The sequence below is a fragment of the Catharus ustulatus genome, chromosome 10, assembly GCF_009819885.2.
Source record: "Catharus ustulatus isolate bCatUst1 chromosome 10, bCatUst1.pri.v2, whole genome shotgun sequence".
Lineage (NCBI taxonomy): Eukaryota > Metazoa > Chordata > Aves > Passeriformes > Turdidae > Catharus > Catharus ustulatus.
In genome coordinates this window covers 15,730,610-15,744,381 of record NC_046230.1, presented here as the reverse complement: position 1 = coordinate 15,744,381, position 13,772 = coordinate 15,730,610, and the positions used below count along the sequence as shown (strand labels likewise).

General features: G+C 44.4%; 1 protein-coding gene across 3 annotated transcripts in view; it reads left to right on the top strand.

Moving 5' to 3' along the window:
• The window catches only part of TP63 (tumor protein p63), a 98,044-nt gene that overhangs the window by 46,635 nt on the left and 37,637 nt on the right, over positions 1 to 13,772 (top strand). For all 3 annotated transcript variants that reach the window (XM_033068713.1, XM_033068714.1, XM_033068712.1), the window contains one exon: positions 5,189 to 5,443. In XM_033068713.1, the coding sequence (XP_032924604.1) occupies positions 5,189 to 5,443 (255 nt within the window). The remainder of the gene's footprint in view (positions 1 to 5,188; positions 5,444 to 13,772) is intronic.

Genomic DNA, 13,772 nt, shown 5'->3' with positions numbered 1-13,772 from the left:
TTAAGATAGCTGTTCTCCAACAGGAATCTGAATATTTCCCTAGGCCAGCACTGAAATAAGCACTGCTTTAAGTTGCTTGCTAGTCCTACAACAGTTAGCCCTGGTGCATCATTGTGGTGCAGTTAATGACAAAGCACAAAATTTCTGAAGTGCTGTGCTAATCTGTGCATGGTAGTTTATTAGTTTCATCATCTCATATCCTTGGAGAATAAGCACCAGGTGTTTTGCAAGGCGTTTGGGTAGGACACTGCTTTTGAGCTGTGTAGATCCTGTGTTGAAAATTAAAATGCAGCCAGTAGGTCTGTATGGTAATGCTTGTTCTTTTGGTATTAGGGAGAAGAGTTTTGGTAAAGTGGAGGCATCTAGGTGTTCTACACCTGAAGATGGTAACTTTTTTTGTCTATTTTCTCAAGTGGAGAAACTCTTAAAACTCCCTGAAATGCTGCTAACTGAGTAGTTAATAGCTGGAACTCTGTATTTTAGGGGATTTTTGGTTTGGAAGTCCCCTTCAGAGCTTTTCATGACTTGCATTAGTTACTTCCTTTCCAACGGAGGGTCTTTTTGCAGCTCTTTCTCATAACCTTATTAATTAACACGATGGGCTTTACGGAGAGCCGGGGTGGGTTTTTGCTGCGAGGCAGGGTGAGAAGGGCCCCAGTTTGGGTGGGCTGGGGCATCTTGCTCGCCCTGCGGCTCTGCCCTGCTGGAGCATTTGCGTTGCCCTCTGGTGGCAAGTGCCCCGGAGCCGCTGGCCACCGGCTCTGCTGGACCTTGTCTCCCTGGGGAACCTCCCTCCCGGCAGCAGAACCGTGCTTCGGTTTTCAGCCGGGTTTTAATTCAGCCACCCCTCCGTGTTTCTCCTAATCTGCAAACATGAGTTAGCATGAAAACCTGAAAGTGAAGCTGATGCGATATAGGAAGTGAAACGAAACTGATAGTTCGAGATGCGTTGTTGAAATGATGTTCTGAAATACATTAGTCCAAGATCTAATTGTAGCTTTCTATTTGCAGTTATACTTGCCTGGAGGTTTTTTGTGATGGTTCAGGGACATTAATAATTTCAGAAACTTGGTAGAGGGAACAAAATAGCAAAACAAGGCACTGAAAATTAGATAATCTGTCCTTTCAGCCTTATATGCAATTGATTTCTTTCTCCTTATATCAGGAATCAGTGGCCGGGCTACATTTCAGTCATTTAAAACGACCCCCCAGCAAAATATGAGCATGTGTTAAATGCTGGGCTGCCAACCTGCCAAGAACTAATTTCTGGATTAAACGCTGTTGTGCTCCTTTCAGTGGCTGGTGAAAGGAAGCGGTGTGTGCACACACACGCCCTGCAGCCCCCTCCCGAGGGGCAGTACCTTGCAGACAGTCTGCAGCCTCTCTTTGTTCTCCCCATCCCCAGCGCTGCTGGGGCCAAGGGGGTGAATTCCTGCGTGTGCCTTCCCCGAGCCTGCTGCCCCTCTAATTGTCCTGTTGTCAGAAGGCGTGTGCCTCCCGAAGCCTTATCAGATTCCTCCAAAACCTTGCAAGCAGTTCAGGTGTTGACCCCTTGAGCGCAAACAACTGCGCGCCTGCCTTGGGGCAGAGCTGCGAGACCGGGCTTGGAGCTGGTGTGTGCAAACCTGGTGGCTTTGCCACCGGGATGGAGCACCTGCCTGGCCAGGGGACCGTGGGGCCAGGGAAGGTGCAAGGCTGGGGGGACTCAGGCGGCAGAAGGGGAGTCTGACAGCTGCTCGTGTCAGCATGAGGATAAGTGCAAGGAGATTAATAGTTATTTAAAGAGCAAATGGGGACACGGCATTCGGCTGTGGCATGTGAGTGTATAAATGCAGTGGAATGGCTGCTCCGCTGATAACATTTAGACAGATGGTCCCTGGACTGAAAGGAATGAAAAGGATCTTGGAATATCTTAAGGATATCTTAAATTTTAATGGGGCACTTATTTTATTATTTTTGTTTAATTGGATCCCAGGCAGCACCTTCAGCATTTCCAGACTGTGCTGTCTTGTTAACACCGACTGCTTGTTTGGCCATCTTTCTCCATTAAGAGGCCTGGGATTAGAGAAATAGTTTTTAAGTGAAAGCTGAAACACTATTGTTCTGCTGTCTGTATGTCTGAGCTGGTGTAGGAGACTGTTTTCATCACAGCTGTCTTCTCATCATCTGCTGGTTAGGGAGTGTGTCTGATTATAATCTCCATGAGGAATGAAACAATAGAGTGATACTTTAACATTTTTGAGAAGTCTTCAGGTCTCACTAGGGTATTCTGGGGCAGGAGGGTTGTTTTTTGATGAAATGCAAAATTATTGAGCAGGTAAAAGACTTTTCCTAGTACAGCATGTCAGAATTCTGGCTCTTTCTGTACGGAATTAGCCTCAAGGGAAGACGTGTACCAAAAGTCCGTTAAATAGGTCTTGGTTGAGTGAATAGCCTGCAGGAGATGAGACATAACTGTCATCTGTGTTGCCAAAGCTGCAATCTCCTTTTGGAGAAGAAGAACCAGTCTGGATCGCTCTCTCTCCCATCAGCTGTTTAGCTTTGAGTCTAATTAAATACAAGTTCTCCCATCTAACAGGGATGCTGGACACTAATAACATCCACACTGCTCCAGAGGGGGAAACTGAGGCAGGGAGGGCAAATGACTAACCTGAGTCACTGGTTCACCCAGGATTAGGACTCAATATATAATTGCTTTTATTACTCTGCTGCCTGCAGGCCTGAGACAAAGGAGGCCCATTAAGTGCAGGGCTTTTTACATGGTGAGGAGCAATCCCTGCCCTGCAGACCTTGCTGCCTGCAGTAGGGTGAGGGTGGAGGGGGAGGAGAGGTGCCTTGCCCAAGGACACAGCAACTCGCTGACAGAGCGAGGGAGGGAGGGAACCAACTCTCCCTTCTCTCTGCAGCCTGTCCCAGCTTCCAAAATGTAGTTTTCTGCGCTGTTTCCCCCTGCCCAGACATTCAAAGCACAGGTCCTAGTAGCAAGCTGATCCATCTCTGGAAGGTCCTATGAGCACCAGCCTCACCTTGAGTGTTTAATAAAACCCCCAGAAAATACTAGCTTCTTCTAGTGAAACATAAACCTAAGGAAGAGCTGCAGTGGGTGGATTAAATTTCTCTACTTCCATTCTGGAAGTACAGCTGAGAGTGTGAAATCTTTGGGCACATGGAAGACACTTCATCCTTGCAAAGGGACCATCCTGTTTTCCTCTGTGGCTGAAATGACTGGTAAAGCTGGGTGTTAAATGTCTTATCCAAAGTTCCCAGGAGAGCTCAGCAGAGAGGTTGTGCCCTTCCCTTTCATGCCTTTGGAGGAGTGATGTGGTGCTCAAGGCTTCAGTAGGACTGCTGGGATTCCCAGTATTGAGAAAGCTTTTTGTTATGGATCTTGTGGTTGGTGCTCTGACTCAGGGAGCCTTTGCTTTTTGGCTGATAAGAAGAATAACTGTTGGAAAGATGAGGGGAATTGTGAGCAGACTGGCTGAAATACTGACAGATAGGTGAGCTTGATTGCTCCGGGTGGGACTGGAGCTGTAGGATGCTGAGGGACGTGGGCTGCTTGGAGCTTTGGATGAGAGGAAGAGCCTGAGTCCCTTCAGCTAACAGCAGAACCATGTGCCTGTATTTACTGCATGCTCTTGGCTGAGCCCAGAGCTGCTGGATGGCAATGGGCACCATAAACCTTTGGGATGCTGCTTACCCTGAGATGGGCACAGCTAGTGCCCTTTGGACACATGCAGGGATGAGGCTGTGAACCTGGGGTACCTGGCTGAGTCCCACTTGTCTGCTGCATTGTCTCTCTGGCTAGTGCCATGTTCTCTGGAGGATTAAAAATGAGTGGCAATTGTGTAACTTTCTCCAGAATACTTTCCCAGCTTCCAAGTGTTGGTAGTTCAGAATTTCAATATCAGATACACTTGTCTTTATGAATTTTTCTCCAGCACAACTTGTCTCCTGCCTTTTTGAACTTAGGCTTTCATTATTGTGACATTTTTTGGCAAAAAAACTCCATGTTTATTTGTGGGTTTTTTGAAGAATAACTCTGTTGTGAAGAATAATTGTGTTTAAGCCAAAATTCTCCTCGAGATGGCTTCTTATTCCCCAACTCCTCTTTTAAGAGAACATGAAAAATAATTTTGTATTTGCTCTTTTTTCATGTCATTTAGGAGTTTATCCCCTTCTGTTATACCAAGTTCCACCTTTCTCCTCATGATCTTTTTTCCAGGCTGAAAAGTTGTTATCTACTGCTACATTAAAGGATAGTATTAAAAGGATTTGCTTATTCTTGTCACCTTCCTCTAAACTGCGTTCCTCTCTCATCTCTTTGAGGTGGGGAAGCAGAGCTAAACATTGAATTCAGGGTATTCAATTTTATTTTTTTTTCCTATTAACCTGTCCTTAATGAAATGTTTGCCTTTTCTTTACTCTGTTCCCAAAGGTTTTTGGTTTGGATGGCTTCTAGTTGTTTCATATATTGTTTGTTCTCGAGGGCAACTTAAGTGCTATGTAGCACTAAACTACTACTAGTTAACTACACTTAACTGTACAAGTAATAGTTCTTAAGCATGAGAAGCAGCCACCCATGCTGTTTCCATTCTACTTGATGAGAATTAAAATTCTCTATCTGTGACTGGTCTCTGGGAGTTGAATACATAGTGCAGATAGGCTGGTGGCACCTAACTGTTTTTCCAGTGAGTCACATTTCAGCACAGTTACTACCTGTGTTAGAGGTCCTAATGTCATCCTGTGTAGTGGGATCAGATCCACAGATTTTTATGTAGAGCATGAGGCTGGTGAAGATGGTGTACAAGTTAGAGGCAGTTGCACTGTAATGAACCTGCTGATTTTTATCAGGGTACAGCAGTACCTCTGAGAAGGTCTGACTGGGTGTTGCTAGACATAGTGAGCCTGTCTCCCTGCGATGCCTTTCTGCCCTGCAGATTACCTGGTTATGCACAGCTCTTTTCCCAGCTCTGCTGCTGATCCTGTGTGTGACTGTGAGCAGCTGTACTCCTTTCTGTTTCAGTCACCAGGGTAAAGAGGGGGATATCCTTTGCAAATGTGCCTCCTGGTGTGACACGAGCAGCGGTGCTGAGATGATGTGCATCCTCCATGGTGGAGACTGTACCATGTGTGGCCAGCCTGTGCTGATGCAGCTCTTCTAACGCTCCTGTGCATCTCTTTGCAGCCGCAGTACACGAACCTGGGGCTCCTGAACAGCATGGACCAGCAGATCCAGAATGGCTCTTCCTCCACCAGCCCTTACAACACTGAGCACGCGCAGAACAGCGTCACGGCCCCCTCGCCCTATGCCCAGCCCAGCTCCACTTTTGACGCCCTCTCTCCCTCCCCAGCCATCCCGTCCAACACAGACTACCCAGGACCTCACAGCTTCGATGTATCATTTCAACAGTCCAGCACAGCAAAGTCAGCGACATGGACGGTAAGGACACAGCATCCTTCCATGGGCTTTGGTCCCCCTGCCTGTAGTGACTTTATTTGTGTGATACATCCCCAGGCTTGTGCAAGAACAAAGTGACCTGAGTCCTCTGCAGGGCGTGATGTGTCACACAGAAGGGAGACATTTATCTTGGTTGCTCTGAGAGGGTGTGGTGGGAATTTAACCCTCAGTAATACCACTAAATCCCAGGAGACTAAAATGCCTTGCAAAAAGCCAGTCACGTAGACACCATGCATGATGAACGAGTGGCTCTCTTTTTGAGCCTAGCAGGAGCACTGGAGCAAAACCTGAGGTGGGCACTAGCATTGCCTCCGTGCTTCCCTTGGCTTTCTTCAGCATCCGTGGGTTTGTGTGGGGTTTGGCATGCAGGGCTGTGCCAGCAGGATGGAAGTGGTGCTCCTTGCTCAGACCCATGGAGTGTGAGGCTGTCATTTCCCTGTGTCCTTGTCCTCTTGCAGTTGGTATGGGAACCCCAGTGTGTCACCAGCTTGGGTCAGCCCTGGGTGATGTTTGGGGTTTCATTGAAGGGGGTGGGTTGTTTAATTGTGGAGTTTTGTTGTTGGTTTGTGTTTTGGGTTTTTTATTTAAAACTTTGCTGTCAGAACACTGCTTTTCTTACCAAAAAAATGCAGATGCTTGGAACTTGAGGGCCAACTCTTGATCTTTGATGGTGCTGGCTTGAGTGTTCAACCTCTAGAGACTTTAATAGCTCTTCATAGCTAAGACACAGCACTGCTGGAGCTGTAAATCTAGCTGTTGTGGTTCAGGGCTCTAGAGTAGAGATGTTTATAATGGAGAATATTGCTGTCCTAAAGATGTTCAATATTTGCCTTCCTCTCCTGCAGGCACTTGGAATAGATGCAGCGAATAATGTCCTGCCCCATGCTGCTCAAATAAAAGCAGGGACTTAATTTTTTTTCTTAAAAAAAAAAAAAAAGACTTTTTACCAAAAGCTAAGAACATTAAAATTGTGTGGGTTTTTTTATTTTTCTTTTTAATCTGAGGAACTGCTTTGATCTCAGATACAATCTAGCTGCAAATGCAACTAAATAAAAACCTCCCAGCTACTGCTGCCAGCAGAGCCCTTGTGCTCTCAACTCAAAGATGCCATATAACCTCAGATCACTGTAAGGTTACATCCCTTGTATTTTAAAAGCCTTTACTGGTAAAATGTGTCTAGAGCTGACATTAATAACTTTGTTCAGAAAATCGTGTTAAGTGAGGTTAAAATGTAATAGGTCCAGTCACAACCAAATTTTCATTTGCTTATGCATAAAAGGGTGAGGTATTTTTAAGTGAGGTTGAAATTGCACTTTTTACTCATCAGCCTGGGGAGTGATGCTTTGCTGTAGTTGGCACTTGCTTTCATGTCCTTGTTTCTCCTGTTACGCTGCACACAGTATTTATTTTCAGTTCCCTGTAGGTAAGTAAACTGTTGGTCAGTTCTACTTGACATTTCTTAGGGCAAGAAAATGCTGATTTGGGTTTCTGCTAGCTGCTCTGGAGAGGGTCCTTTGAAGGAGATATGAAAAGACGTTGTCTTTTGCTACATATGCTACAAAGAATTCTCTAACGCAGCTGCAAGGAGCCAGAGTGTTTGATGCTGTCCTTTCAACTACGAGGTTTGAATGTATGTAGTAGGTTGTTCCAGCAGAGATGAAGGCAAGAGAGCTACTGGAAAGCTTAAATGAGGTGTTTCACATCAGTGATAGTGGCTTTTTGGGGTGGAAGTGAGGGCTGAATTTTAATGTGGACCTAGGTTGTGGCCAAAGCTCAGATTACATGCTGACTTAGTTTTTTTTTTTTCCTTAATCTATTTGGTGACTGCAGAAAGTCAGATGTGTGCAGCATGGGAAAAGGCTTTTAGCCTTCCCTCCCTTTTAATTGCTGTGATCTGGACCAGCAGGTGAAAGTGTATTCCCCATTGCAGCGTGTTCAGGTCTAAGTCCATGCATTTTACTAAAGGAATGGGCTCTTAAATAGCGGTGTGAGTAGGGAGGAGGGAGTGTGGTCCAGGTGTCCTTGCAGTGAGCCAAGTGACCCAGATTTAGCTGCTCATGCAGGAGCTGGCAGTGTGCTGTACGTTCACAGTGGATTATGACAGTCCTGTGGTGCTGGCTGGGGACCTTCAATCAATACGCCTTGCAAAATAGAGCATCTATCCATCTTCAGAGCTCTGCCCTTCTGCTAATTAATCCACCAACTCATTTCACATGAGCTCTTGAGCAGTTGGTAATCTGTGTTCGACAGCTTTATCAGTGGGGTGGGTGGGGAAGGACATGAAGGCTCTCCTTCCCACTGTTGTCCTGAGAAGTGTGGAAACACGCATGAAATGTTGATGAAAGGAGGAGTGATTGCCCCATCCTCTCAGCAAGAGCAAGTTCTTGGAGTTGCTCCCCCCCCATGTGACTTCATACACTTTGATTAATGCCTGTCGTCTTTTTTTTAATGATGGATTAGGAACTTACCCAACTGGAAGAGTTTCTTCCACTGCAGTGACCTATTAAAAGTTTAATTACTTGATGGCCCCACCCTTATTAAGAGTCCAAAACTTGAAAACCTTGTTTCTTAGTTTGTTTGGTTTAGTTTTCTATTTTTTTTCCCTGTTTTCCATCTTGCAGTTACCTGGATAACAATATTAAGCAAGGAAATCCATCGTGTTGCGCTTTCCCCCTTTATGGAGGGGATAAGCCAGTCTGACTCAGCTTGTGCTTCTGGGAAGGGGTTGGTGGTGCCTGGCAGAGGATCTGCTGTCGTGCCTGACAAGGTGCTTCACCAGGGCTCCTCTGAGCCTCTGGGCTGAGTCATGTCAGATTAGGTCATGGGAGTGAGGGCAGTGAGCTGAGTGAGAGGAATGGGTTATTTCTCCAAAAAGCGAGAGTGCATCCTTTAATGGAGTGATTGGAGACCTGTAAAGGTGCTTCAGGTTTCCAAGCCCTTTAGATCCCAAGGTTACTTCTGTTGGATGTGGGGGAAAGCAGAGGGCATACTTGCTGGTTACTTAAATGTTATGTTTCTGAAAACAGACCTGGAAAAGTTTTTTTCTCCTCCAAATTCTGCAGTGGGGGAGGTTTATTGTGCTAGGACAGTGGACACCCTTTGCCAAAACAGCAGTATTTGTGTAATATTGTGCCGGAAGGGAGATGAATGTGGCAGCTTCTCTGTTCAAGTTGTGATGGGCTCCTAATTAAAGGAGGTGGGGGGGAGACAAAAAAAGGCCAAAATTACAAAGAGAAACACTAGCTGATACTAGGTGGCAGGGTTATTCCATATGTATGAGCAGTTCACTTTGAAAATATTGCAAATTTTCTCTCTGAAGTCTTTCATGACCTTAAGTAGGAATTCCAGTAAAACATGCTGTCTAATCAGGTTAGGTCTCATTTGTATGCAATGTTGATCTAATTAATGATGACAAATTGAGATTGGATTGCAGAGGACTTTATAAGCATCCTTGATTATTTTTTTAATTAATGACCTCAGAATGAGAGTAAGACTATGAGCAGGTTAATCAGCCTTTTCAGAAGCAAAGTCTTCAACAATTGAAGCTCTGTTGAAGTGTTTGAAAACAAAAGCCTTTATAGTCTAAATTGAACAAGTTTCTTGCATGCACCTTCATACAATAAAACCTTCTTGAAAACTACGCTGCAAAGGAACAAGCAGTTACTGTTTGTAAGGATGAGACAGAGAGGAGGTTGTTGAGGTTGAGGGAGAAGCCTTCTGAATTGGATGAAGTAAGAACTTAAGCAGAATAGTGTCTCACTTATTGTGGGAGAATTCCCATATGCCCATGCATTTTAGTATATGCTCCTGTTTCTGCAGCAGAAGAAAAAAAGGCATTTCAAAAGTGTGCCACCTCAGATTTTTTTTTCTTTGTGGAAGTTGTGTACTGACCTTCCCCACCTACTCAGAACTCAAATAAATAAACAAGTGCACTCCCTTTCCCCCCCTAAAAAATATTTGGCAATCACCTGCCACTAGCAGAGTCTGTTAAATGGGGGAAAGCATGAGTGCAGTAGGAAAGCAAAAATTAAAATTGTACGTCAAGGTAAATAAAAGTTAATGTTGCTGCCAAATGCAAACTATCAAAAGATTAATCTGATCCACCCATCCCCAAAAGCAAGATACCACCTTATAAGCCATGAGACTTTTTTTTTTTTTTTAAACAAACAGGTTCTTTGTATTGTCTCCCGCATTTTTGAGCCTTTAGGGTGCATCTACTAAATATTTTAAAACTTTTCTTGATAGTCACAAGAAGGCAGAAATTGCTTTAAGTTTTTTAATGAAAACTGAAATTTATTTGCAAATTTTGATTCTGCTGAAGAAAGACACCAAGCCCTGCAAGACTTGCATAATTCAGGTGCTGGCAATACCTGAGTTTAGCAGTTTATTCTCATGCCCTGCAGTAGGTTGGAGCTGAGCTGGGTTGGTCCTTTCAGAGTTTGTTATGAAACATGGAGCTCTCCAAAGCTGCAATCCATGTTCCAGGCAGGCTCACTGGTTTTTTTTCCTCTTCTCAATAAACTCAGCTGTACCTACAACCATAAGAAAATGCTCAGATTTCAGACTCTTTGCTAGCAAAGCTGGATAATAGTGTGTGAGACACGCATGAAAAAAATAAGTGGATTGTGCTGGCTGAGGTTAGTGAATTTGGAAAAACTGCATTTTAAGGAAGCTGAAAAGAATGCGCTTAAATTAGTCTACACAAGCAATAACAGGTTTTTGTGGTTGAGAGAACAGATTCCTTGGCTGGGCTATCTCAGTATTTCTATTTCAGATGGATTCATTCCATTTTTATTTTAAATGCATTCTGTATTCTGATCCACATTGGGACATTTTTTGTCAGTCTCTATAAAATGAATTAGAGGACTGTGCATAAGCATAGTGAAGCAGTGAGAGGGCAATTAGATGTGTACCTTGACTCAACAATTCCTAATTATGTGTTCAGTGTTCTCTTAAATAATCTGTTCAAATAGTGCATCATTTCAGTGACTCTGGTCATGTCCAGTATGGCCTGACTGCTGATTATCTCTCAGTATCATAAGTGCAGACTTTTTTTAAAAGGCTGTTGGCTCTCTCAATGAATATTATGTGTAAGGCTGTGCTGAGTGAGTGTTCTTGTGAAATCTTAGCTTTGATTCCTTGGTGGTGTGGTTGTCAGGGCAATTTAAGCTTTCCGATTTCACCCTTTAACATTGTATTTAAAGCTGTCAGGAGAGAGGGGATTGAAGGTGGCCTTGTTACAGGACTTTGGGTTTTCTTCTCCTCAGAAGCTCCTACCAGCAGTGCTGTGGCCTTTGCCTGTTTGCTCGGGGCAGTTGGGAAAGGTTCTTGTGAGAGACTCGTTTGTTCGGGGGCATAGCTCTGCTAGTAAATGTCTTCAGGCCTGCAGGGTTTGTTGCACTGGTGATAGCCCCCACTTGTTAGGGCAGAGAGGATGGTGCGAGATGCTGTAATCCACAGGGGGAGAAGAGGCCTGGAAGGAGGAGGGGAAGGTGCTGCAGTTTGGGACGCTGTGCGCCGACGCTGAGCTGAGGCCTGCATGGCAGACCAGCGGTGCTGCTGAACTTGGCCATTTGTCTCAGGTGAAAAGAGGCTCGGATTTGGCTTCCTGAAGCCCTCAGCAGCTGTACCTGCCTCGAGAGGCTGCTCCCAGCAGTGTGGGCCCTTGGCACAGGGCAGGAGACAATTGCCACTGTCACTCTCCTGCAGGGAGAGGTGGCAATTGTGCTCTCTTGCTTGAGGAGCTTCGAGGTGTTTCCCTCTGTGTGACATTACAGGGCCTAGCACCAAGGCTGTTCACGCATAAGTAACTTGTCCTAGGTCATCTACCTGGAAAGAGAGGAGCCAGGCTTGTTGTCTTTGAAGGAGGTGCCTTTCTCACGGCAGGGAGGTGTTTTCAAGCTCACAAAGCTGGGAAGAACCAGTTCACCTGTGAGAACCAGTCAGGAGGGGACTGCTGGCTTCTGTTTGGGTTTTTATGCTTGAGTAAAATGAGATCTCAGTGCATTAGGTTCCCATTAGAATGTAATTGTGTTTTTTCCCCATAATATCTTTGTCATGTATATTTTGTTTTTATTACCAGTTAACATCTTCTGTTACTCCTTACAAGCAGCAGTACAGACCTGTGGAGCAGTTTCTAGAAAATACCTTGTGATGTAAGCTGTCTTGCTCTTTTTTTTCCCCTTTTTTATGTCCCAGATTGTTTTGTAAATACTTCTAAGGCAGCATAGCCTCTCTGTGTGGGCAGGAGTTTTGCTCTATGCTCTCCTAGACCAGTGCCCTCCATGGTGACAGTGCTGAACCCTGCTGCAGGACCATGCTGGAAGGAACAGCAGGGTCTGTACCCTGTGCAGTTTAGTGATGCCCGGGAAGGATGAGAGGGGAAATTGTTTACTTACTGTATGAGCTGGTATTTGTCAGCACTGGGAACTGAAAATTCGAGTTTCCTGCTTTGAGTGTGTACCCTGATCTTCAAACAGCACAGTCAGTGTGGGGCACCCAGCATGCCTGCCCTGCTGGGAGAAAGCAGGCATCAGAAGGTGTGAGTGGCCTCTCTCCATTAGGATTTGCCTTCTTGGTTGTAATGTTTGTGGCTGCTTCCCTCCCACAGTAACTGGAGATGAGTTAGTGCTCACTATGGGGATCCTACATTCCTCCTGGGATCTGCAGGTGAAAAACCATGAGGCATTAGAACACAGAATGGGGAGGAGTTGTGTCCCCAAAATAGAAGATCCCTCTGTTCTTCTGAGCAAGCAATTTCTAGTTTTGTTAGCATTAGAAATTTTTTCTTCAGAAAATTCGTTTTGAGGTTTTAGCTATTTTTAATGGAAAACTCAAAAGGTAAAAATTAGGTGCAAAAAATTTCTTTTGATTTTTAAGGAGACTTTTTTTGTCTATGTGGAGAGGAAAAAGCATAATTAAACATAATTTTCATCAATGCTGTTTGCACAGAAAAGCCCCACCTACTTTCATGAGAAAGGAATAAAGAGAATCATAATCCTGGATTAGGTATCTTTCACTACACATATATAAAAACAACACCGTGTGAAAAGGGGAAAAAAATATATATGTGTACGTACACACACCAAACATACCAATGTGCCTCCAGCACTATTACCAAAGGAATTAACTTTACAAGAAACAGCCACAGCCTGGAAAGAAGCCATTTTTCAAATAAAAGCTGAATGAGATTTGTGGTTTCTGAGAACTGTGAGAATGAAGGGTTAAAAAAACATTTACAGATAAGAATAGCTGATGTTGGGAGATGAGTGAACATCTTGAAGTAGGGAAGGGTCACCATTTAAATCGGCTTTTCTTTTTTTTTTCCCTCCTCTCAGTTAAAAATTGGCTTTTACTAAGAACAACATGTAGGATTAATGTAGTACTTTAAATCTTCAAAGTGCTGCACAAACATTACTTCCATAATCAGCAAACACCTTTGCTTGGTAGGCAAATCAGCAATGGAGTCGCCATTTTAGAGAAGGGAAACCAAGGTGCCAGAAGTGCCAGAGTTTCCAAACCAGCAGTTTTCTGGAGTGGAGATTTTTTTCATACTTTTTTTTGGGGGGGTGTTGTTTGGGTTTTTTTTTTGGGTATTTTTGAGGTTTTGTGTTTTGGGTTTTTTTGTTTGGGTTTTTTTTTTTTTTTTGGTAGCATTTGACACTGGGACTCCCTCTGGGCTGGCATACAAAAGCTGCTGAGCTCTCCTGGATTTCACAAGTGCTAGGCATGCAAAGCAGCCTGGCAGAGCTGAGAGAGGCATCGGCACAGTTGCCTCCTTACCTTTCCAAAGGTCACGGCTGCTGGCCCAGAAGGGAGGCAGCAGCTCCAGGGCAAGGAGGGTTTCCTAATAGATTGCCAGTTTCCCCCATACCATTGATCTCTGTAACTTAAACCGCATCAACTGAACACTGTTAGAAGATATTTCAACTCTGCAAAAAAAAAAAAAAAAAGGTTGTGCAAAAAACTATTTGAGTGGCTGGTGAATAAGTTGCTTTTGGGTAAATTTTTTCAGGGAGGCTGGTGCAAGAGGTATTGCTCACTGTGTAGACAAAGATTGCCCTTGGAGATGATCATTCCTTTCTTTAGGTCAGCTGAAATACAGCATTTGTCATAGATATGTCTTTGCCAGCTCTGTTCAGAGCACACAGCAGTTTGGAGGTGTGCTGAAGCAAGAATAATTCTGTGTGTTGCCTTGGTGGTGCTCTGTGTGCTGAGGGTTTAGCTGCCGTTCTTGGCAGGCCATATACTGTGAAGAAATTCCTACTTTGTTTTAAAAAGAAATGTCCTGAGTAGGGATGGCTTCTGTGTA